The 25,820-nt window shown below is 42.2% G+C and overlaps 1 protein-coding gene across 2 annotated transcripts in view; it reads right to left on the bottom strand.

Moving 5' to 3' along the window:
• Positions 1–24,207, bottom strand: part of TMEM65 (transmembrane protein 65) — a 49,614-nt gene extending 25,407 nt beyond the window's left edge. The window contains exons 1-2 of one of the 2 annotated variants that reach the window (XM_077809817.1): positions 23,429–24,207; positions 14,622–14,702 (exon numbers count right to left, since the gene is read on the bottom strand). In XM_077809817.1, coding sequence (XP_077665943.1) covers positions 14,622–14,702; positions 23,429–23,783 — 436 coding nt within the window. In that variant the 5' untranslated portion in view covers positions 23,784–24,207. The remainder of the gene's footprint in view (positions 1–14,621; positions 14,703–23,428) is intronic. The other variant, XM_077809819.1, reaches the window with a different exon arrangement.
• Positions 24,208–25,820: the final 1,613 nt, after the last annotated feature.

Here is a 25,820-nt window from a genome sequence, read left to right as displayed (position 1 = left end):
AGATGTTGACTAGTGAAATGCTTAAATATATGCTGTACTATATTAACTATTTAGATACACAAAAAAAAAAAAAGTTGAGGAAAGCATTCACATGATTCGCAGAACATGGGAAAATACGTGACTCCACATCACCACTGGAAAAAGATATTTTTGTCCATAAAACTCTGCATATTTGTGGTGCTGTTCAGATAAAAGACCAACATAAAACAAGTAACAAAAGTAACGGAAATCTGCAGAGAATTTTATATGCAGCATTGTTGTAGCTATTTCAGTCCCAGGATATTAGAGAGACAAGGTGGGTGAGGTAGTATCTTTTATGGGACCAATTTCTGATGGTGAGAGAAATGTTTTCAAGATACACAGAGTTCTTCCTCAGAGAATTTTAGTGACATCTAGAGAGAGTGCCTCATTCCTCCCTCAAAAATCTGAGAAACTTCTACAGTTATTCAATGTTTCTATTTACTTAATCCTACTCTTACATCTGAATATCAAATATTGTATAATACAAGGAGGACTATTTTTAAAAATAAATATTTAAACTGAACTGCCTTCAGTGCTACTGGACCACATTTTGCACAATCTCCACAGAAGGTGCTACAACGAGAACAAAAACATTTAAGGTAATAACATGACACCCCATATTTACTATAAGTGTATGCAAGTGATGAGGATTGAATCTAGAACCTCTGGATCTAAAACCCTGAGCCCCTACTAGCTAAGATAAAGAACCAGGTTCCTTAACTGAAAGGCTATAGCAGACAAACCTGTATATGTTAGAAGGAGACAGTGTCACACCATGTAGGGTGATTATGCAAGGAAAAGCAACAAGCTTCTATATTTATGCATGGTAGTGACAAAAGTGTGCTTGGCACTTCATACATATGTATTAACATGAGGCTCCTTCCCTGAAGAAACCTACATTAAGTCATGTTCCCAAACATACTTCAATATTAAGAAACTCATTAGTCTGCACATTACTGTAAATCACACACAAAATTCAAACGTTGTATATTACTACAGGATGTACAGAGCTTTGGGTACCGACTTCTATCTTCGGCACCTATATGATGTGCCTTACTAAAGTAACTTAGCACCTCACTTTTTTTTTTTTTAAATTATGTATATATCCTCACAACCTTCCTATGAGGTTGGTCAGTGCTATTATTCCCCATTTTACAGATGAGGAACTAACACACAGAGAGATTTAATGATTTGCCCATGATCACCAAGGAGGTCTGAGACGGAGCAGGGAATCCAAGTCAGTTCTCCCAAATCCCAGGCTAGCACCTAAAACAAGGGAACATTTTCCCCTCTCTTCTCTAACTCTACTTCAGTACCTTAAATTTACAGATTTATTTTAGAATCACAGAATAATAGAAATGTTGGGCTCGAATGGACCTCGAAAGGTCAGCTACTCCAGCCCCCTGCACTGAGGCAAGACCAAGTGAACCCTGGCAGATGTTTATCTAACCTGTTCTTAAAAACCTCCAATGACGGGGATTCCACAAGCTCCTGTGAAAGACTAACCCCGCGCTTAACTATTTTCATAGTTTAAAAGTTTTCCCTAATATCTAACCTAAATCTCCCTTGCTGCGGATTAAGCCCATCACTACTTCACCTACATTCAGTGGACATAAGAACTGATTACAGACCTCTTTGTAACAGTACTTAACATATCTGAAGACTTATCAGGTCCCCCTTCAGCTCTTTTCTCAAGACTAAACATGCCAAGTTTTTTTTTTTCAATCTTTCCTCACAGGGCAGGTTTTCTAAAACTTTTAAAATTTTCATTCTCCTCTGGAGTCTCTCCAATTTGTCCACATCTTTCTGAAAGTGTGGTGCCCAGAACTGGACACAGGACTCCAGCTGAGGCTCACCACTGACTAGTAGAGTGGGACAACTGCCTCCCTTTTCCTACATCTGACTTTCCTGCTAATACACGGCAGACTATTGCCTTTTTAGCAACTGCATCACATTATTGGCTCATATTCAATTAGTGGTCCACTGTACCCGCCAAATCCTTTTCAGTAGTACTACTGCCTGGACAGTTACTTCCCATTTTTGTAGCTGTGCATTTAATTTTCCTTCTTAAGGACAGTACTTCACATTTATCTTTATTGATTTTCATCATGCTGATTTCAAACCAGTTCTCCAATTTGTCAAGGTGTAGGAGGGGGACATTTTTGATAGCCCAGAGCCCAGTAACAAGCCTAGACCACTGCCGGCTAGAATACCAATTGTTATGCTCATTGCTGAAAGCAGCTAGCAAGGCCATTTCTGAAGCCTTAGCACAATTAGCAGATCACGAGGGGAAGTGAGAAGCGAGCCACCACGAGGAGTAAACATGACCCTGTGCCCTCCTGACTTGAGTATTTTCCGAAGCATGCGGTTTTGCAAGATGGAAAGTCTGGCAATAGTTAATTGCTGTGTCAGATACAGCTGGCTAACTGATGAAAAAGTCCACACTACAGGCTAGAAAACTCCAGACTTAACTTAGCTTCTCCAGTTTTATTTTTTTGTTGTTGTTTTATGAACAAGCTTTGTAATACTAAGAAATTGGACACTTGAACACCTCTCCAATTCCTTTGCAGACAGAAAGCTGGCCACCGGAAGTCTATAGAAATCCACTCAAAACCTCATCAAGACGCTGGATAAATATGAATCTGGGGTTAATTTGGGGTACTCTACTAACCTGTTGTGGAGGTGTGTAAGTGCTTGAGACTAAATAAAGTAGACGCTTTAAGTGAAAGCACTTTTGTTTGCCTGCTTGCATCAACTATCTATCAGTCGGACGTGCTGTGTCCCTACTGATTTATTTCCTGCCACCACCTCACAGAATAAAGTTACCAAGAGCTTTGGGTTCAGCAAAACCCCAGGTAACAAAGGTCCTTTTGAATTCTAATCCTGTCCTCCAAAGTACTAGCACATATCCCTAGCAAGCCCTCCCAGCTTGGTGTCATCAGCAAATTTTATAAGCGTACTTTCTACTCCATTATCCAAGTCATTAATGGAAGCACTGAATAGTGCCAGACTCTTGTGGGGCACCACTAGATATGTTGCCCTGGTTTGATAGCAAGCCACTGATAATTGCGCTCTGAATAGTCTTTCAATCAGTTGTGCACCCACCTTATAAGTAATTTCATCTAAACCACATTTCCTTAGTTTACGAGAATGTCATGTCTGTCTCAAAAGCCTTACTAAATATCAAGTCTACAGTCCCCCCCCCAATCCATCCATCCATATCCACTAGGCCAGTAACCCCTTATCAAAGAATGAAATTAGGTTTGTTTGGCATGATTTGTTCTTGACAAATGCATGTTGGCTATTACTTATAACCTGATGATACTTTAGGTGCTTACAAACTGTTTGATTATTTGTTCCAGTATCTTTCCAGATACTGCAGTTAAACTGGCTGGTCTATAATTCTCCAGGTTCTTTTTGTTCCTTTTTTTAAAGATATGTACTATGTTTGCCCTTCTCCAGTCTCTAGAGCTTCACCCATCCTCCATGATTTCTCAAAGATAACTGCTAAAGCTTCCAAGATTGCTTCAGTTAGTTCCTTAAATACTCTAGAGTGAATTTTATCAGGCCGGGCTGACTTAAATACATCTATCTTTCCACTTCAGTCCAAACAGAATTCGCACATAGCATGATCCAAGGCATACCAAACCACAGACCAGGATCTCTATTTGTAAGATGGCATCATTAGATATAAGACATAACTCCTACAAGATGCTTGGCAGAAAGAATGCCTCAAATATCCAAATAAGAGGCAAACTACAATATCTCCATACTCAAAACTACTGTCTTTATAGCTCTTTTTAGTGGTCTTGGTGTAGTGCCAAGGAGGGCCTCAAAGAGAAGGATGAACATCTTCAAATTAACCCAGTGTTTTATAATAAGCAAGAGCACTGAGGTGATAGGGTCTCAGTGGCTATTTGGACTAGGTATTTAGTTGTTCTTGTTAGAGAACACTGCACTCATTCCTCATGTAAAGAGTTAGAATAACCCAGCTTTGACATCACAAAAGCTCAGATCATTGTGGCCAACTCTTTGTTTGCCAATAAGAGGCATAAGAGCTCTCTTGCCAGTCTAAATAAAATCCATTTAGAACATATGATTTAAATTAACAGTCTCCACATGTGGACTTGTCAACTTTGACAACGTCCATTTAAAATACAGTATCAGCAATACATTCACCTCTTACGTTATTTTGTTCCCATCCCCATATATCAGTTCATCCAGATTACATTCTTCTCATTCCCCATAACTCATATTACCACAGTTATAAGACGTTTCTATTCTTCTTCCTTAAGAAGTCACTGACAGTCTGGTTTGGTATTTAGAGTACCACCACTGTTGCAGATAACCATTTTATTGGTTTCCCCCACACTGCAAGTTTTACAGTTTGATATAATTTCATTTTACTTCTCTAGTCCCGCTATTGAACAAATAAAATAAAATATGGAAAGATTAATGATAGATGCCAAGTTTCCTCTATGGAATATGCTAAAGAATATGGCAATTAGGGCTGGATGAAATTTAAAATTCAGTTTCGGTCAACACAAAAATATTCATAAATTCGTGTTGACTTTGCCCAACAGTTTTGACCAAACCAAAAAAATAAGAATAAAAATGGTAACTGTGAGGATGGCAGACTAGGTGCCAGCTCACGCCAAGGCCCCTGGGCCTCACTGAACACTGACAAATGCATAGCTGGCTGTGTTCCAGTCTGGCTCACCTGAGTGTTAGCACTGTTAAAACAGATGTTAAAATTATAAGAATGTGTTTAGACGTTATAAAATGCTTGTAGGATGCTGCATGTATTAATCTTACTTCTCATATATGTATCCCATGTTATACAGTAACATTTAAGTGTTTGCTCTGTATCTATCAAAATGTTTGCTAAGACTATAAACCCCCACAATCAGGGGAGAATCATTACCAAGTGTGAAATGCTAGTTTACCACAAGAGGTGTCATCTTCTCCCCAATGAAAGAAGGCCTATAGATGTCAGACAAGTAATTGTGGGACATCAGTGGACAATTTGTTGATTGCTTCCCCTCAAACCCATGAAATAGAGACATGGACAAACTCTCCTCCCACCAGCTTGAGGTCTGGGGGAAACGGATAAAAATCCCTGTTAAGAAAAAAACTGTTGTCACTGTGCTGCTTGGAATTCAGAAACAGCAATATTTCAAAGCACAAGCAAGGGATCCCCAAGCTGCTTGGCTTAGCCCCACAAGACATATAGATCTTCCATATTACAGCAGCTACTATTACCTTTTGGAACTGAAGACTCTCTCATCTGCGTGTGTATAGTTACCTGCTTTACTTTGGAAATAACTCATTTCTTTTTCTTAGTTAATAAATCTTTAGTTAGTATTATATGATTGGCTACAAACATTGCCTTTGGTTTGAGATCAGAGGTACAATTGACCTGGGATAAGTGACTGATCCTTTGGGACTGGGAGAACCTGAATATTGTGATTTTTGGTGTAAGGGACCATTTATCACAAAAGGCAGGCTTGCCTGGGTGGCAAGATAGACCAGAGTGCCCGAGGGACTCGTCTGTGAGCCCATGTAAAGGCTGTTATAATGCTTTAAGACATTTGTTCTCAACCAGGGGTACATGTACTCCTGGGGGTACACAGAGGTGTTCCAGAGGGTATATCAACTCATCTAGATAGTTGCCTAGTTTACAAAAAAAGCACTAGTAAACTAAAATTTCATACAGACAATGACTTGTTTATACTGCTCTATGTACTATATACTGAAATGTAAGTACAGTATTTATATTCCAATTGATTTTATAATTATATAGTAAAAATGAGAAAGTAAGCAATTTTTGAGTAACAGTGTGCTATGACACTTTTATATTTTAGGTCTGACTTTGTAAACTAGTAGTTTTTAAGTGAGGTGAACCGGGTACGCAAGACAAATCAGACTCCCAAAAGGGGTACAGTAGTCTGGAAAGGTTGAGAGTCACTGCTTTACAAGATCACACTTGTTACTTGGTTGATGAAATCTAATTATAGAATATATAACCAGTTTGTGGTTTGTGCCCTGTTCCTTGGAAGTCTGCCCTGAGGTTGGCACTCATGATCATGAGCTATTCTAAACAGCTTGACTGTAACGTCAAAATGAAGGCACCAGGCTATAGTCATTTTCAGTCTCTTTCCCTGGTCCAATGACTAGCCCTTGTCAATCATGGTGGCAATTCATAGTTAACTAGAGATAGTCACTGAGCCAGGGAAAGAATGAAAATGACTACAGCCTTATGGTTAGGGTACTCACCTGGGATGTGTGAGACCCATGTTGTAGTCCTTGCTTCAATGACCGACTATTTATACACAGTAGAACAGCTTCAGCAAGTCCAGTCATTAAAACATATTCTGACAGCCATATTTCATCAATGTAATGTACACATTTCAGATAAAGCTTTTGTAAAGATTTACATGCATACATTTTTTTAAACGAATTAAAGAAAGCTGGCTGGCATTCAATAGTGGATGGGATATTTATATTTTTGGAATATAGCCAAAAAGCTATAAAAGCTAACCTAAACTAGGGCTTGTCTACACATTCAGCGCTGCAGCTGCACCGACCACTGCAGTACGTCTGGTGAAGACACTCTATGCCAGTGATTCTCAGCCTATTTACCACGGTGGATCACATATGCAGCTCTGTGGGTTATGCGGGTCACATCCACACAATATATATACTACCTGTATGGCACTCAGAATGTCACATGGGCCGCAGCTGTACTGATTGGGTTGCAAGTGGCCTGTGGGCCACAGGTTGAGAATTACTGCTCTATGCCGATGGGACAGCTCTCTTCATGAGAGCCAATAGCTATGCTATGCTAGCTAGCTAAGCCCTGCCACCAACATAGCACTGTCCACACTGGCACTTACGACAGCATAATGTAAGACACTCATTGTTCACTCATTCACACCCGGGAGTGACAAATTATGCCGACAAACTGTAGTGTAGAGACAGCCCTACTGGAAGTAAAGCAGCAAGAGACAAGGGTTGTTTTAAATATGCAAATAAACTGGAACTGGATGATCTAAAACAAGCAAAAGCACGTAGGCTTTTGTTTTTAATTTTAAGCTTTTAGTCCCTATGGCCACAAAAATGACCATCCGATTATGAAGAGGTAGTGTTGTTTCAGGCCCAATCCACACTGCAGTAATAACTATATCAGCAGATGCTTAGAAACATCACTGTTCAAGTAAGAATTTCTGTTTGTAGTTTGGACAAGACAATTCTTCATGACCTAGGCTGTAATGTGATTGCCTCAGTTATAGAGCTGTGGTAGCCCCTTACATTACAAACAAACTTCATATTGGAATACAAATACCCATCTCAGATTAAAGGTCTGGCTCTGCCACCACACAGTTATGCAGGGCATGTTACCAAATCTGCAGATAGATCAAAAACAACAGGCCACTAAATAGCGTTAAATCTACTGGACAAACTACATCACTGCTGAAAGATAGGTGAAAACTGCCCCACTTAGATCAGCTGAGTAGGAATGCTGAAAGCTGATGAGTCTAGCATTAATGTTAACTATTTAACTACTAATCATTTAGCAGAAAGCCAGCTATTCAGATTGTAGACAAAGTTAGAATAAACTACTCCACCACTTGTATCCAGAAACCTGACTTCTGCACTTGATTATGTATGCTTTGAATTTTATATATTTAATTTGAAGGTTTCAAAATGCTTTTCAATTTTCCCTTGAGGCAAATTATGAGAGAAACTGAGGCACTACAATTATCTTGCCTCTGGTTGCACCAAGTAGATGGCAATGCTGGGAACAGAAACCAGAATTCTCAATTCCCAGTCCTCTACTCCAATCGTTTGTCAAAACATTAAGGGTAGGTCTACACTTCTAGCTGAGGTGTAAGAGACATACACGTGGTCGTTTTGATTGAACTAGCACCCTAAAACACAGTAAATGTAGCATCAAAGATGTGAACAATTAGCCACACCAAGTATGTATCTGTCCAAAATGCTAGGCAAGTACTTGGGACAACTAGACTCTCCTGCCATTCCTGCTGTCCTGGCTACAGCAATCTGCAAAGATCAATGTGGGAAAATATCATACTAGTCTGAGAGCATGGATCATTTTAGGTGACATGCACAAAATGGAACAGGCATCCAATGCTGTGCTCAGAGAAAGTATTTGGGGTTACTGTGCAAATAAATCATTAAATCACCATATACCAGTGTGTAGCGGGGGGGGAAGGGGAGTGGTGTGGCAGAGGGGGCTATTAGATTTACAAAATACAGAATATAAAGATAGAGAAGACACTGTTGATAGACTCACAAGTAATGTATCTGGAATCCTTTATATATATATATAAATATTACATGACAGGATACAAATTTGGAGAGGAGACAGAGAAGGGCAAATGAATCTAAGTAGTCTAAAAGGAATTTGTCATAATTCAACCAGGAGAAATGATGAACTTCAGTGTGATTAAAAGGTTTCCCAAATTTTGAAAGGGGTTAGCAGATGTTATTTTATCACAGTAAGACGATCAATAAAATTACAGTCAAAAAGGTAAAAAACTGGAAACAGAAGAGGAAACTCAAACAATAGCTACAAATGAGCTACAAATGAGGATGAGCATGTGGTGAAAAACTTACCAAGAAAAATATCTGAATCAAACAGCACTGATGAGTTTGAGACCCTACATTTATTTTGGAAAAGAAAGCAATTAAAGGGTAGGCTGAGAAAGCTGGAAGGTAGATTAACGGGGGTGGGGGTTTGTTTGGTTTTTTTAAGGTCAGGTTTGGCCTGATGGCCTTTCAGTTCCGAAGACATAGGTCATAAATATAAAGGGAAGAGTAAACATCTTTAAATCCCTCCTGGCCAGAGAAAAAACCTTTCACCTATAAAGGGTTAAGGAGCTAAGACAACCTAGCTGGCACCTGACCAAAATGACCAATGAGGAGATTGATTCAAAGTCGTGATTCAAAGCTGAGAGAATGGTAACCAGAGTACCCAGACAAAAATCTAATGTACTTAATGTGTCTTGAGAGCACAGAGATCGAGGATAGGTCTCATTCCCCCCTTTGGCTTTGGGGATTAGGAAGTACCAGGGGTAAAATCTTTTTCCGTGAAGGTGATGAGGAACCTCCTCGACAGCCCCCAGAGTACACAGGGTTCATACCTGCTGTAACAACTGTGAGTTCTGAGAGGGATCCCTGAAGACAGATGGGGTAGTAGGACGGGAGTGGGGAAAATGGAAAGAAAATGAATGATATAACCCAATCTCATGGTGCTCAGGACCCATCTCTCCATAGTTACTGTCCCCCAAACACCATAGAAGTGAGACAGCCTGACCCCACATAGCTAGGGCGTGGATATGACACTGACAACTGAGGCACTGCTCTCAAAATGCCCAAACAACGTGTCTAACCAAAAGAGGAAGAGGATGGGCCATTTGAGAAAAAACCAGACCCAGAAGGTTTCCTTCTCCGTGATTTGTACCCCTTTCTGGGGAAATCTTGATGCCTCACAGGGTAGAAGGACTGCTGGAAATATCATCGAGGATGACATTGCTGTTGGTTCCCAAAATGACATCTCTTTGCAGCCTGGGTGTAAGTCCCCAATGAGCATAGGGTGACCAGGAGACCTTAAAAGAATGAAATCTCTCCTCAGTTTTCTTCAAGAATAGGAAGCAACCAAATGGCAAGTACTCTATGGTTTGCTGGATCTCAGGAGCTATGCCTGAGTTTTGTAACTATGAGATTCTTCTCATTGTTATGGCCAAGGCCCCGAGCCTGGATGAAGCACCGACTACATCCAGGGCTGACTGTAAGAATGTCTTGGCCACTAAATGGCCTTCTGTAATAAAGGCCTTGAACTCCTGCCTGAAAGATTCTGGCAACTTGTCCACAAATTTGGACATAGCATCCCAGTTCACAGAATTATTTTTCGATAACACAGCTTGCTTGTTTGTAACGTGCATCTGCAAAGTGGGAGTCAAGCAGATCTTTCTCCCCATCAAATCTAGCCTTTTGGACTCTTTCCATAGGCACCAATTTACATCTTCCCTGTCTTACTTTCTCATTTGCCACTATATCAGTCAGAGAATTCGGAGCTGGATGAGAGAAAATAGACTCAAAGCCCTACACTGGCACACAGTATCTTCTGACAGCGAGCTTTGCTGCGTGCATTAACAAAGCAAGGGCATTCCACAGGGATTTACCAGGCTCTTGTATTGCTTTGTTTATAGGGCTGCAACTATCCAAGGAACCGACGGCTGGAGAATAGCCACCAATGCAGCTGTAGGGGGTGTGTAGGTGTTTTCCTGTACAAACTCAGCCTGAATTCCTAAGGCCGATACCAGGCAACTAAGCAGATCGTGAAAAAATCTGAAGTCATCCAGCACTGAAGACTCAGTACTCCTGTGTCATTTGGCGATGAGGAGAAAGATATAGTTGGGACCAATGGAATCCCTTGAGGAATGACATCTGACTGCCATAATGGTTCAGGATACCCCGTGGCAGAAGGAGCCGATGGCTGCAGGCCTGGTGGTTCTGGCAGGGAGCCCGTTGTAGGTACAGGTGAACTCACCCTACAGTGTACAGACAACCAGCATTTCTCCAAACAAAGGACTTCCACAGAGGCTTTGTCAACCAGAAAGCACTAGGCCAAGGTCTCATGTCTCTACTGCAGGAACGGTACCAATCCCATTACCAACTGTGATTCCTGCTGTGTCTCGATGACCTTTGAGATTGAGAGCAATGGGAAAGGGGAGGGAGCTTGACTGTGAGGATCCCTCCAAATAGCTTGACAGTGTTGTTGGGGTCACTGGATGGGGCCACTAAACATTCAGCATCATCCATAGCTCAACCCCATGATGCCACTGGTACCAAAGGAACAGTCAACAGGACCTTCGATATTGGTACTGGCCTCAACCTCACACTGGGTTCCGAAAGAGGCATCAGGACCAAAAACGAAGATGGTCCAAGGACAGCAGATGCAGGCTGCACTGTAGAGAGCACCACTACCGAAGATTGTATGCACGTCAACGATGCTCTTCATGCCAAGCAGGAAGTCGACAACGACCCTGCACCAAGGTAAACTGCAGTACGAAGGATGGCATCAGCAACAACAGTAAGTCTGCCACCAAACCAAGGGGATCTGAGGACGCCAAGGATGACAGCACTGTAGTCGACTGGTCCTGAATGAGCGGCGAGTCGGGCAGAAAGGCACAGAAAATCTGCTGCTGCCTGATATACAGTCAGGTGTTGGATCATATTAAAGAAGTTCTGTATTAAAATCACAAATGAGTGTGATTCCCCATAGTTTAAATTCCAGGATATTACTAATTAAGAGGTCTCTTGGTTTTGGTACTGTTTCTCTCCCTCTATGTGTGAAACTTGCAAGCTGCTGATTGCGTTGGTACATTCTAAGACAGAGTCTGTTCTCAAAGCAATTCACACAGAGAGAGACTCAAAGCAATACTCTGTAACAACAGAAACAGCACCCAGAGACTCCCCACCCTTTTGTTGTATTAACAATTGTGATTAAAATAGAGATAGAAGATGTATGTGGATGGATGCTTGGTGTGGATAATAACTGAATGATCAGCGAGGTGCCAGCCTAAGAATCCAGTGTCCATCAGCTGAAGAAGGCGTCAAGTGGAAATAACCAGAGGACCCCCGGAGGGCAGACTGGAATCCACCCAACAGCGTCAAGAATGGGAGAACCAAAGAACAAGATAACATCTAGCAGCACGGAGCCGTCAGGAATGTGCTATCTGCTGATTGACTCAGCAACAGCATGATGAAGCAATTCCCACAGAGTGGCCTAGGAATAAATTCCTATAAAAATAGACTCTAGAAAGTGAGAACTTTGCGGGGGCGGGGAAGGGGGGAGTCTGATTCTGCAAACCAACTTCCAGGAACATCAGATGAGTATCTGACAAGGCCCTGCTCCCCCCTCATGTCCAGGCCACCCGGCCAGTGGCTTGGCATGAGCAACTCTAAGGCTGGTAACTATGATGATAACCTTGCAAAACCTGTGTGTGTGTGTTTGTATGAATGAATGTGTGAATAAATATGAGACTGAATGGAATGTTATAGCTATAACTAACTGCTTACTATGATTCTTTCTGTATTCACAATAAATGTGGTATTTTGCCTTTTTCCCTTTTAATAAGATCCTGCTGGTTTTTATTTTATTGGTACAAGACAGGGAGGAGACCGACAGTCTCAACAGGCACCTAAGGCAGTACTGAGTCAACAGTACAGGCCCTCTCTGCTCCCACCTCAGTACTGGAGAGTGTGTTGATAGTCCCACTCTAACCAGTATACCGGAGACTCTCAGTGCTGCTCAGTACTATTCTTAGGCACAGAAGTCAAGCCTGACCTCTGGAATGGCCCTGGGCTGTCTTATGAGATTTCTTCTCAGATAGCCCAATGGTTCCTCTTCCTTCCACATGAGTAATTTGAGCTTGGCTGAGAAGTCCCAGCTCTGGTGTTCTTTGAGGGGCCTGACTTTCCAAAGTGGTCCACAGCATCCAGGCAGGCTTCAAAGTCTGCTCGAGAAGGTGCTGCTTCAGTCTTAAATCTCTAGCCATCTGGTTCCTCTTTTTAAAGAGCTTACAAATAGAGTGCCTTTCCTTAGTGCGTCCTTCCCCAAAGCACAATCAACATCTATCCTCACCAATTTAAAAACAAGTAGTACAAAATGAATAATTCAAACAAGTCTTCCAAAGGAATCCAAAGAACAAAATGTAAACAAACTATCAGAGATGAATGGAAAATGGCAGACATGCTGAGGAAACACCATTTAATAAACTAGAAAAGAGAACCAGCAAATGCTGACATGCCATAACTCTGCTAAAGTTTAGCAAAACCTGGGCTATATATTAAGAAACTGACATACTTTATTCTTTAGATAGACATAGTGCAATGAACACTGCAGAAGTACTTTCAACTTCTTGCATATAGCATTGAGAGTTTTTGGATGAAAAAAATCACATCCGTTGGATAAAACATTTTTCTGAACTTCTGCCTTTAAAACCAAGTAAATATGGTTCGTATGGAACAAAAACTGAAAATTCAAAAAGCTGTCAGAAATGAAAGACGAATTTAATTGCAAGCATTGTTAGTACATGTCCCAAGACTCAAGCAAGCATGCTATTTGTTATGAAGGAAAGTTTCACACAGAATAAGAGTAAACTAAAAGAAGATACTTTTTGTTTTTGAAACGGTTCCATGATATTTTTAAAAACAAGCTATCTCCAACTGTCTCTTCATCTACCCATTTCTATATATTTTTTTTAAAATGGAACTAACTTAACAAGATTTGTGACAGTTGCCCTGACTTCTCTGCTTCTATACCGTATCTACCTGTATTCCGTGATCTTTGTCTTTTTATAATGTAAATTCGAGAGGAAACAGACTATGTCTTCATAATTCTGAACAGCACCTAGTTCACTCTGGCTAAATAAGATTGGCAGTGGCTAAGAGCTGGCAATTCAGGGTAAACTTTTCTCGTTGCTTAAGTAAAACACCATATTTTATTTTCTTTTAATTTAGAAGACACACCAGAACTAAGCTCCTGATGGAGAAAATAATGGAACTAAGCATATGCACACTCTGAATACCGCTTATGGCTGCTAAAGTGTTTTTAACTAGGATAGTTATGTGAACTGTAAAAATCAAACTACACATTTAGTGTTAGCAGAATGTTGATCTCCTCTAAAAGTCCTACTATATCAAAAAGTAGCATATTTTCCTGTAGAAAAGTTAGTTAAAAATCTTAACTTCTTACAGGTATAAATGTCTTCCTTTTACAGATATAAGATTACTACTTTTACATATATTGTCAAACTTAGACCCTGCTCCTGAAAACACTTATGTATATACTGAACTTTATGTATGTAAGTAATCTCATTAACTTCAACATGACTACTCATGCACTTGAAGTTAAAACACGAGTAAGCATCTGCAGGACCAGGCCTTAAGGCTCAAATTTGTAAAGACATGCATGTAAAAGTGTGCAAGCATAATTTATGAAGTAACTTGGCACAAAATATATATGCAAAATTGCACATGCACAATTTTGAAAATTTTGCCCTAAATCTAAATTAGAATATTCCATTTCATTTCACCTATGAACAGTAATTATTGCTTTGGTTTTTGTAAAAAAAGTAATAATATTTTTAGTGGTGAAAGTATTTCAGTACTATGGTACTGAACATTTAGTGTACCAGATGTAGCTCTTTCCTAGCAAAGAGATGCTGATGGTATAAGGTACATGTTGCCAATGTTTACAGAGCGAACAAAGCTATTTCAAAGATGCATGCCTGTTTCAGCATTAACTAAAAGTTATGATATAGTTCATAAGCCTCTCCACAAGGAGAAGGAAAAGAACAACTTTCTACAATTGAGCTAAAAATATTCCCATAATAATTTTTGGACTTAGCTGACATTCTTGAATTATAAACAGAACTGCAAACTCTATTTCTACTAACAAAACATGCCAACTGCTTCAAAACAAGCAAGCAGAAGTATGTCAAACTGATAATTTCCTACATTTTTTGTGCTGCATAAAGCCAGCAAACATAAAAGAGATTTTACCATACCAAAAGTACTAGTTGACTCTGGTGATGTTACCCGCTTCGTTGCCTTCTCAAAGGGTACCAGTGGTTTTGGGTATCTGGATGCTAAACATTTTAAAAAGCAAAAACAGGAACAAGTCATTCTCTAGTAGCTTATATTATTTAAAACCATTCCAGCTACCATAATTTACCTGCCAGAAAGGATACAGCCTTTATAACTGATAGAGAGGCCTAATCCTGTAAACAGAACTCCCACTGATCACAGCACCATTGGTCTTTAATAAGATGTTTTCATGACAGTAAAGTCTGTAGCATCAGGCTCTGAGAATTTCTAGAGAACTATTGAGAATAGAGAAATAGATGCCATATCAAATTAAAGAAGTGGTCTTCATAAAAATATACAGACAGAACACTGCAGGATGGAGCAGAAAGTGAAATCTGGTGAATGAGTCATAAAACGAGTTAAATTGCACTGAACAGTTTGTTGCTGAATCTAGTGTAAAAATGGACAGCTATATGTTTAGACATTTTCTGAGATAAATTTCAGGCTAATTCTGTTTTAAATGATTAAATGCTTCCTTTGTAATTTAGGCTATTAAACCCTACCCCACTTTTGGTACCCTAATAATATATCAACAGCCTCACCCTGGAGTGCTTTCTATAAGAAGCTCCTGTTTTCACAGGTTATACACACGGAACCAGGATCAAGTCCTAAACAAAACCAACACAATGTTAGGTTTGCAAGTTTAAACACAAAACAAGTCAGGAAATTAAAGTTAAATTTCTCAAAGCAATTTTAACTTGACCATACGGCATATTAAGGTAAACATTTAATCTAGCAAAAATACTACATGTGTAATAGGAATGTTATCTTACCCCCATGAGAAATTTAAAATTGAGTTTCCCAACTATTTAAAATTTGCAATTTTATTCTTGGATTGACATAGCGTTGTGTATTTTTTTAAATAAAGCTTAAATATGTAGAGGAATAAAGGAATAAAGAAAACCAGGTGAAGAACTGCTGAGTTGCGCAGCTCTGTAGTGCAACCAAAGGTACTTATGCCACTAAAAACAAAGATTTTCAGCTCCTCAAGAGCAGTACATGTTAAAGCTTTTTTAACTTTGTAGATTAATATTTTTTAAGTTCTCAGCTCAGAAGGCTCATAACTGAGGTATCCAAAGAAATTCCTAGTCTTCAATCTTTTCTCTCTTCTCCACCTGCATCTGGTGCTGATTGTTTTGCAGGCTACAAGAGGTGCTATAACCTTAGCGCCACCCACATTTGTGGAAGGAAAGATTAGCATGAAACTTCATCCAGACTATGTTTTACAAGGCAAAATAATTTCATCTAGGGATGAGGAGAGTGAACAAATCCAACTTTTGACCCTATTTACTTGGTGGGGTAGTTGTGGTGTTCACTAATGAGGGAGGTTTGACCCTGGCCTATATATAGTAATACAGTTACCTGTGGAGTTTTTAAGCCCAATTGGGCATTCAGTTCTCCCTGGCTAAACGCCATAATAGAGTGCCTATCTGAACAAGGCAGAATCCACAGTTCCAGCCACCAGAAAGGGGCATGGCTGGGGCAGACCAACAAAGCCAAATCTGCTTTGCACAGCAACTTGCTTCATTGAATACTTTGACTCAAAAGCTGCTGTGACAATTTTGTGGATGAACAGAGGGGTCGTGATTCTGACAAGAAAATACATTTTTTCCTCAGGCCAAGTATTGTACCAAAGCAAATAAAGCAAAACTTAACTCTGAATGTCCCCGGTTGGGCTGGTTTGCATGTATTATATACACACATTCTCTTTTACCAAGAAAGCATTGTATATTATTCACACCTTATCACCTACAACTTCTGCTATTTGAACAAATTATCAAAGAATGTATTTAACATAAAACTGAAATAAATTCTTAAAGTTAAATATGGTTTATTGCTGATAATTGAGCTAATTGCTGTACATGTCAACAGAAAGTAGCAATGAAAGGCTTCTGACTTTCTACTGCGGTATAAATGCTTACCAATTATATTCTCTACCACAGAAGACCGTTAGCATTAATGTATGTTGCTCGGCTTCTCTACACAGAAATATTAACATAAAGCATTAAAAAATAGTAATTCTTGGATTCCCATAAATTGATGCTTTGTGTAAAATATATTCAAAGTACAGTAAGATTGACCAAAGTTCAAACTCAATATTGTTTGCATTTTCTTTTAACATTCTAGACAAGCTACATGGCAGTTGCTGTACATGCCTCCTTTATACAGAGACTTGACGCTAGTCTTAGAGGCTCAGAAAAGAAAAAGCACGGTGAGATGGTGGAGGAAATGTATATTTCCATCTGAAATATCTTAGCCTCATTGATTCTATGAATTAACCTTTTGCACTCACTAGTGGGTTTTGCAAACATACAGCTGAAAGAGCTGTCATATTGGACTAGAACCGTTTGCACCCGTCAAAGCAGCTTATTCTTGAAAAACTGTTATGAATGTTTAGCAACACAGGCACAAAATCTGCCCAACCACCGATTATCAAAACAACAATGAAATTAATCATTTTATTCTCCCACTAAAAAAAAAAAATTGCTTGCCTTGGGAAAGCACAAACCATGTAAGAGTTAGCCAGAAGGCAGATGGTTCCATCTATGCATAGCTCCAAATCCACCTGCACATATATACACAATAGCCATAAAGGGATGCCAGAAGAATCTTCCCTTCAGCTTCAACCATATCTGCCATATCACACTGGCAGAAACATTCCCCACAGTAGACCAACTAGTCTATCCAAAATATGCACACACATAGTCCCACACCCTACCCAGTGTAAGGAAGCTTATTTTGCAGAGGAAATGATCCCAGCAGAATCATGTAAGTGGTCACTGGGTCAAAGAGTGGCACTCAACCTACTGGTCTTGGTACGCTTTAGTACACTGTGCAGGGGTGTTTTCATGAAAGTCACTTAAGAAATGCAAGTTTGATCAAACTGAAAGTACAAAACTTGAATGTAACCATCTTTTCACTGAAAATTTTTTTCTACAGACATTTCTTAATTTTCATCAAAAGATAGTTTTGTTACATAAAAGGAAATTTAGAAGTGTAAATGAGTCTCTGTGTAAAGTCATTTTTGACACCAGCTGTAAGTCTTCCCCACTACTCTGGAATCAGGGACACCTCCTTCCTCTGACCATGTTGGGGCAGAGAGAAGGAATTAACTTTGTCTCACTGCTAAGCAAGCTTATCGGCGTACCACTTTTACTCAGAAAATAAAGCAAAATTGGAAGCATTCCAGGTATATTCAAAACAGAAAAGGGAGGAATTTGTCAGCCCACCACTTGGTGATTTTATAACTGTAAAGAGGGAGGAAGTAAAATATGATGCGAGTCCGGTCCATCTGTGTGACTTTAAGATAATGTCTGTAAGGGACAGGTATTACATTTACAAACTGTATTTTCCAGGAAGAATAGAAACTCAGACATAATCCTCAAGCTTCTCTGTCTGAGAACAACTTGCAAAGGATTTCCATGTTACAAGGGAAAAAAAATTAATGTTGTCGATACAGCACACTATCTAGTGATGTACTGTCAAAATTTTAACATGGAACGCTTTAAAAAAAAATGTATTCCACCTCAACTGTCAGGTCATAGTAAGGTAAAAATATTATCCTGACAACACAACCTAAAAATCCAATTCTATACTTTTTCCTCCTCCCATTCTTCCTACCCAGAGCTACATGCTCTTGCTCCACTGCTCCTGTGAGAGGTTCCTCTATGTCAGTGATTCTCAACCAGGAGTATATGTACTCCTGGGGATACACACAAGTTTTCCAGGGGGTACTCAACTCATCTAGATCAGTGTTTTTCAACCTGGGGGTTGCAGCCCTCGGGGGATGGGGGGGTCCACAGGACGTGTTTAGGGGGATTGCAAGTGCAGGGCTGGCATAAAGGGGTGGCAAGCAGGGCAACTGCCCAGGGCCCCACACCACAGGGATTGCTGCAAAGCTAAGTAGCATGCTTCAGCCCTGCTGCCTGGGGCTCAAGCTTCTGACAAGGCTTCCAAGTGAAAAACAGGCTCTAATATCACAATGAAATGCAAGTAAAATATTTATATTCCAATTGATTTATTTTATAATTATATGAGAAAAATGAGAAAGTCAGCAATTTTTCAATAATAGCGTGATGTGACACTTGTGTCTGATTTTGTAAGCAAGTAGTTTTTAAGTGAGGTGAAACTTGCGGTACACAAGACAAATCAGACTCCTGGAAAGGGGTACAGTAATCTGGAAAGGTTGAGAAGCACAGCTCCGTGTGGCTCCCTGCAGGGCACTGCCAAGCACACAGAGACAGGCCTTCTGATTGAGGACTAAAAGTATAAAGGAGAATTTCTGTTTTTAAAGTACACTTCTAGCTCTTTTCTAGATAGCCCTGATAATGTCTACCAGTGTAAACCGATCAGTAGGATTGGTGAAAGAAAACAGAACTTGGGATCCACTTCGGCAACAGGGAGCTGGAGGGCACCTAGAGTTCTCCAACTAACACCTAACATAAAACAAATCAGTTATGCTTGGAATGCATCCCAAGGAATTATCCTATCCACTCAACACATCCCCGTGCATAGCTATATGATCACGGTGGACAGGAATGGGTTACGTTTTGAAATAGTAATGATACAAACTTTTTTCATAGGCCCACCTGTTCGGATTGGTGGCTTCTAAATGTTAAGGATGATGGCTCTGGCTCACCTATCTGACAACTGTTCTTCAGTGCAGCAGTGGTGACAAAAGGTAGGTTATTCTTCAGCCTCTGCTGTTAGTAGAAGCTGCAGGCAAGATGTCCTGCCCTATCTAGCTGTAAGGCAGTTGGTAGATGTAGATGGGACTATATTCTTCTGGTGATGGGCTTGGATAATTAGTTGGGAAACAGGCCCCCTTTGGTTCTTGATGTGAACATGTCTCCTATCTGCTTACAGTCTCCCCTAACTAATGACAGTCTCCGCGAGGGCACAGAAGCAGTAGAGAAGGGGGAGGGGTGGGGGAGGAGTGTAAAAAAAACCTACCCTAACTAGGAATTCTTGGTCACAAGGGGCACATACTAAAGGCTCTTCTTCCATAAAGGTGTATTGTGTCAAGAGCTGAAGCTTCAGGACACATCAGAAGACCACACACATGAACCAAGATTAAGTGTATATGGTGACAGAACTGTGCACACTTTTTATTATTTTCTCATCAAGGAGAAAGTTTGTTAGTTGTAGCAGGCATGGCAAGTTAAATGAAAATTCTAAAGGCTGAATTTCTAGTTGCCTGTTAACCAAAAGTGAACCTGAAGCGATACCAAACAAACCAATTCAAATATGATTCCAGGCAGTCAATTCCTTAATGTCTTGCTGTACAATGAGAAGCCAGAACGAATGCACTATATTACCAAATTCACATTGACAAATACTAGGCACAACCCAGAAAAAAAAAAAATAAAGGTGAGGTTAATAGATCAGGGAAAGTAATTGGAAGATGTGGTGACAATATATGTTCCTCAAAGGGTATATACTGTCTCCCAAATGGAGAAGATATCCTCTAAGGGTATGTCTACACAGCAAAGGAAAACCCAAGGCTGGCCCATGCCAGCCATCTCGGGGTTGTGGGGCTCAGGCTATCAGGCTGCTTCATTACTGTGCAGACTTCTGGGCTCTGTCTGGAACCCAAACTCTGTGAACCTCCCACCCCACAGGGTCCTACAGCCTGGGTTTCAGCCCGAGCTCACAATTCTACACAGCAATGAAACAGCCCCACAGCCTGAGCCGGATTCAGCTGACACGAACCAGCCACTGGATTTTCTTTGCTGTGCAGACATACCCTTTGAGGATTTCTTCTCGATGTGGAATCAGGTTGGAATCTCAATTATCCCCAGTAACCTTTCAACAAGTAGCTAAGATCACTTGAACCCTTTCTCACACATTACATCATTCTCTTTCAAATGCTGACCTTGTAACAATAATTCTTACTTCTGTCACATCAAGACTGGACTACATTCTACTTGGAGCTGCATTTTAAATCCACTGGGAAGCTAACATTAATGTGGCAACCCACTCAGCAAGTAGAGCATCCTATTATAAGATTATTGTTTCAGTGCTCCCAGATCTGTCCTGGCTGCCTGCAGATTTCCAGGTGGAGTTGAAGGTACAATTTGTAGATATACAAATCGCTAAATGACTCAAGGACTTAGACTGCCTCTCTCTACATGACACACTGTTGAAGTCGAGACCTGTGGAAACACTCCAGCCAGAGATCCCTCTCGCTAAATTGGCAGGGCATTCTAGATGAGGGACCCTTTCCTCTGGAATACACAAACAAACACACACCCAACTAGAAATAGCCTGGATATGCTGACCTGCACGGGAGTCTCCAAAAATTTTTAGAGGGATTTTTGGAGACAAATGTTATTTGAGGAGTAATGTTTACCGAGGATGGAATGGCTATTTTATCTATATTATGTGGTCCATTCATTTATTTAAGTATGTGAGGTTCCTGCTGAGTCTTCTGTTCATGTTAATTATGCTATTAACTAATTTTCATGAGTGCCAAGAGTATGAGAGAGGTGCCCCTGGTAACTTTACAGATGATGACAGAAGTCATCATTCAAATACAATAAAGATTAATATGGCCTGTTTTTTTTCCTGTTTAGTCTTCTAAATACTCAGTTAATAGGTATGCAGACTATGGATTTTATAGAAATGAAGTTATAGAGGAAGGCTATCATAATGCAACTAGCAGTAGTTTAGCAAACTACTTAATGCAATCTGTTTATCTCTGTATCAATCCTCAAACCTTATGTTGAAATAAAAAAAAAAATCACATTTCTTCTTGTCCTATTTTATCATTGAATAACTTGCTTTGGCAACTATGCTAAAGAATACAACTATTCACACCTCATGCATTGCTTTGCCAAAAGCTAGCAGTAAAGCGCCACAAAAGCTTGAATTTTCTCAAGAGATATTCACATAGTAATTTTTTAAAATGTCCCTTGCTTTCTATCGCAGAATAGTATAGCATTCATTTACACAACAAAGATAAGAAAGGCACATTATTTCTTCAGCGAAACAGAGCTTCTAGGGCTGAAATGTTGTAGCTGTTTTCCATTTACTGCAATGTTTCCTCGAGACTTGCACTGTACATCTACAGGTCATAAAAGTGCCCTTTCCAAGGACATATACGACAGTACTACTGAAGACACACAGAGGCCTACCTCAAATATGAGTTGATTTCTTTAATATGTTACAGAATCTTGAATATTTGTAATAAAAAATGATGGTACCTAATAATTATATTATAAGAGTCAGAATTTCAAATTCAGTACTCTGCTTAATAGATTTTTTGTTTTTGTTTGTTTGTGTTACATCAAGTTTTGAGACCAAAGCTAGGTGAAAATTTTAAAAATTGGCCACCTGCATGGCATTTTTGGAAGCTTATGAACTGCTGCTTAACACTTTGACATACACAAATGTTACGCTGCCCAAGAATTGCCAAGCTACGGGTGTTGAAGGCAGAGGACACAGTCCCTATGCACTGATACTGCACAATAAAGACAAATTTACCTTTATATCTATCTATCTATCTATCTCATTAGTATATTTTTTGAAGTCACATTTTACATGAGTCTCCTACTTACTCTATTGCTTTTTAAGGATTCTATTGGCCCTAATGCATAGGAGGGAGAAAAGGCTGAATTCTTATTAAGTCGGACCTGAATACATCATTGAATCAATAAATCATACCAACATCCAGAAAACTCATACAAGTTGAGTAGTTAGAGTGTGAAAAGGGTTCCTTAGAATCATTTTATTCCTTTTCTCCATTTCGCTGTCATTTTACTTCCATCTCTTTTCCTGGAGTTCTGAGAAGCCTCCCTAAAATCGCACATGCCAAATCTCTAAATTCCACAGTAATTTAAAAAGCTCAAAATAGACAATTTAGTCCAGAATGAAATAGCAAGCCCTAGTTTTAACACTTTGTTTTCTGCTTCTATTTTCATTAAGGTTTTTATCTAATATGGTAAAGAGTTTGCTTTTTCTCCCTGTCCCTCTTTACCAACAACCTGAAGCTAGTATTAATTTAATTGGTCAGCATACAGCACACTTTCATCTTTATTTCACTATACGGTTCCCCAGTTTGATGCTGGATGTTTTCAAGTCATTCACAGATCCTCTACTCGTTTTACCTCCTCTGCTCTACTCTTCTGCTTCCTAATACCTTCTGGAGATTCTCTCCTTCCTGGTCCTAAAGCCCTTCAAACACACCTTCCTCAACCAAAATAGGTTTTACTTTTCAATGAACAGAGATAGGCAAGAGAGGAACCATTACACTAGGCATGTTATTCCTACTTTTTTTTTTAATAGAAAACTTTCCGTGAGTAACCCGGGGACCCATGCAGCATCTCACTTCACTGCACAGCCCAGCTCAGCTCATCAAAGGTACTCTGAAGTACGCGACACAGCCACACCAGCCCGGCTGCTCAGGACACCTGGCTGGGGGAGCAGGCGATGAGGAACCCTTTCCATGTCACTTACTTTGGGAGCAAGGTGTTACAAAGCGTTAGCGGCTGCGCTGGCAGCCTGGCGCCCCGTAGCTAATGCAGCTGGGGAACCAGGTGCAGGACGGGGCACAGGCCGTGCACAGGAGGACTTTAGCGGAGGGCTGCGCGTCGGCGTCTCCCCCAGCGCCGGGGGGAACAGGACACGCTCCCAGCTGGAGGAAGGGTCGCTGCCAGGGCGCGGCGATGCCAGGCTGGGCCCCGGCGCGGGCAGGGCAGGGCGGCGCTGGCCCCCGCCGGCCGCTCACCTTGCGCGATGGCGATGGACTCGAAGCGGTGCAGCTCCCGCAGCAGGCAGCTCCGCTCGGTGGAGTGCAGGCTGTAGATGAAGTCGCGGGCGCCCTGCGCCGTGTTCAGCGCCTCGATCGGCTCCTTCTTGGGGTGGGTGCCCAGCGCCCGCGGGCGGCCGGGGGGCGCCAGCCCCGAGGCCGGGGAGGACGAGGCCGGGGGCAGGCGCAGCCCCTCGGATCCGCCGCGCAGGGTGGCCAGGCGGCGGCGGCAGCAGCGGGGGGCCCGTAAGGAGCCCAGGCAGAAAGGGGCGGCGGTGGCGGGGCCCCCCGGCCGCCCCAGCCGCAGCGCCGCCCGGCTCAGCCACGCCGACATCAGCAGGCAGGGAGCGGCGCTAGGGAGCTACGATCCCGGCCCGGGAGCCCCGCGCGCGGCAGGGCCGGGCACCATCCAGGGCGGAGCCCCGGAGCCGGGAAACGAGCAGCCGCGGCCGGGCTCGGCTCCTTCGTGCGCCGGTGGCCGAGACTGGGGAGGGGGACGCGCCAGGGGGCTCCGCTCGGTCTCTCTGCAGCCGCCTCCTGCGGCTGGGCTCCGGGCTGGGGAAGGGCGAGCCAGTCACAGCTCCCTGCGCCGCCCCATGGAGGCTCCTGGCAGCAGCGCTCTCCCCCGGCCCGGCTGGGGAGGGAACACCCCGGCCGCGCCGCACAGGCGCGGCAACCACCGGCGGCGCCCGCGGACAGCCGAGGGGGCGGCTCCGCGCAGGCGCCCGGCCGATGCCTGAGCGACGGCGGGAGAGAGACCGGGGGCCCGCCCCTAGCCGAGTGGCGAGCGCCCTGCCCGGCCCCGGCCCGGGCCCCACGCCTTGCTCCGAGGCGCGTGGGTGGGGGCGCTCAGCCTCAGGGGAAGCCCGGGGAGGCTCCTCCCGCCGTGCTCAGCAGCACCCCCGCCCCCGGGCTCTCCGCCTGGGCGGGCTCCCCTCCGGTCCCAGTGCTCCCTTGGGTCAACCCCGGCCGAGGAGCGGGTTCATGCCCGGCTCCACCACTCGGTGGCCTGGGCGCTGCCCGTGGGGTTTCCCCGGCCCGCTGGTGCCAGGGGAGCGAGCCGCTGCGGCGCTCAAGCGCTGGGCAGCCCGGGCGTGTCTCAGCAGCGAGGCTGGACTCAGTGGGAGCGGGGCTTCGTTTGGGCGCGGCGAGCTTGGCCGGCGTTTATACCGCGCTGGGGTCCGGGAAATAGAACACAGCGAGCGTCTGACCCGCCGAGGGCTTCTTCGTGCGACCTGGGGCCGTTATCCCGTGTCAGTCTGTCCCGGGGGAGTCAGCCTCGCCGCCCCGCTCCCTTCCCCCGGGATTATGGGTGAGCTCGCGTCTGATTTTAGTGGGTGGGGCTGTCGCACAGTGGAGGGGAGGGACCTGTGTGACCTGACACGTGCTCTGAGGGCTGCATGCGTGCTCTCTCAGAGGGCTGGGTTGAGATGCTGTTTACTTACACATCATATTCATGGGGTACCGCTCTCTCCCTCGGGGGAGGGAGTCTGGACAACTAGTTTCAGGCAGTGAACCTCAGAGAGCTGTCCTCTCTGTTTTCTGTAGATTACACAGAGACGGTGTGCCAGGTTTAGGCACGTGGTTTCTGATCTTCCAAAACCCATGCTCCTGGGCAAGCTTGAATCATCTCAGAGGTGTGTCATCGTTGTAACTAAAACTGGCAGATTCAAATGAGATTTTTTTCGGGGGGGAACTATTTCCTGTTATTACTAATAAATTTGATAAGTAATAGCTTAACATTGATATAGCGATTTACATAATCAAAACGTTACAAACATCAGCAAATCAATACCCTATCATTTAGGCAGTGGAAAAAAAACTGTGTTTCACTTCGGTTTCTTCATCCCTTTTCTCTTCTCTTCTGCCTCCCTCCCCGCATGCAACAGGACAATGCTGCAACATTTGGATTGCAATCACTGCAGGGGAATTGTTTTTAAATTAAAAGACAGTTGTTCTTTTTTATAAATGCAAAGATTTCAGATTTCTAATTAGGTTTTGCAATAAAAATGTATTCATATTTTTTTTAAATGAGTACTAACTATCCAGTATGATCCTAAAGTGCAATCTTTTTCATCAGAACACTCTAGGACAATTATGTGCCAAAGTTTTAAAGGAATTGGGAAGCTTTTTAAATACACTAACATGCAATCTGATATTTTTATTGTCCTGGAAATTAATTTATGTGTAAAGAAAGTGTCAGGCCTAAATTCATAGTCAGGAGTGTCCAGGCCCTGACAGGTGGCAACCCATTTGTTTAGCTTGCTTTAAAAAAAAAAAAAAAAAAATTGCAATTATTGGTTTTTACATTTTAACTGTTCAGGATCTCAAGCGCTTCTGCTACAAGGGGTTTATTTATAAAGTTCTTTAT

The sequence above is a fragment of the Eretmochelys imbricata genome, chromosome 2 (assembly GCF_965152235.1).
Source record: "Eretmochelys imbricata isolate rEreImb1 chromosome 2, rEreImb1.hap1, whole genome shotgun sequence".
Lineage (NCBI taxonomy): Eukaryota > Metazoa > Chordata > Testudines > Cheloniidae > Eretmochelys > Eretmochelys imbricata.
The sequence above is the reverse complement of the archived record's forward strand: the minus strand, read 5'-3'. Positions and strand labels throughout refer to the sequence as shown.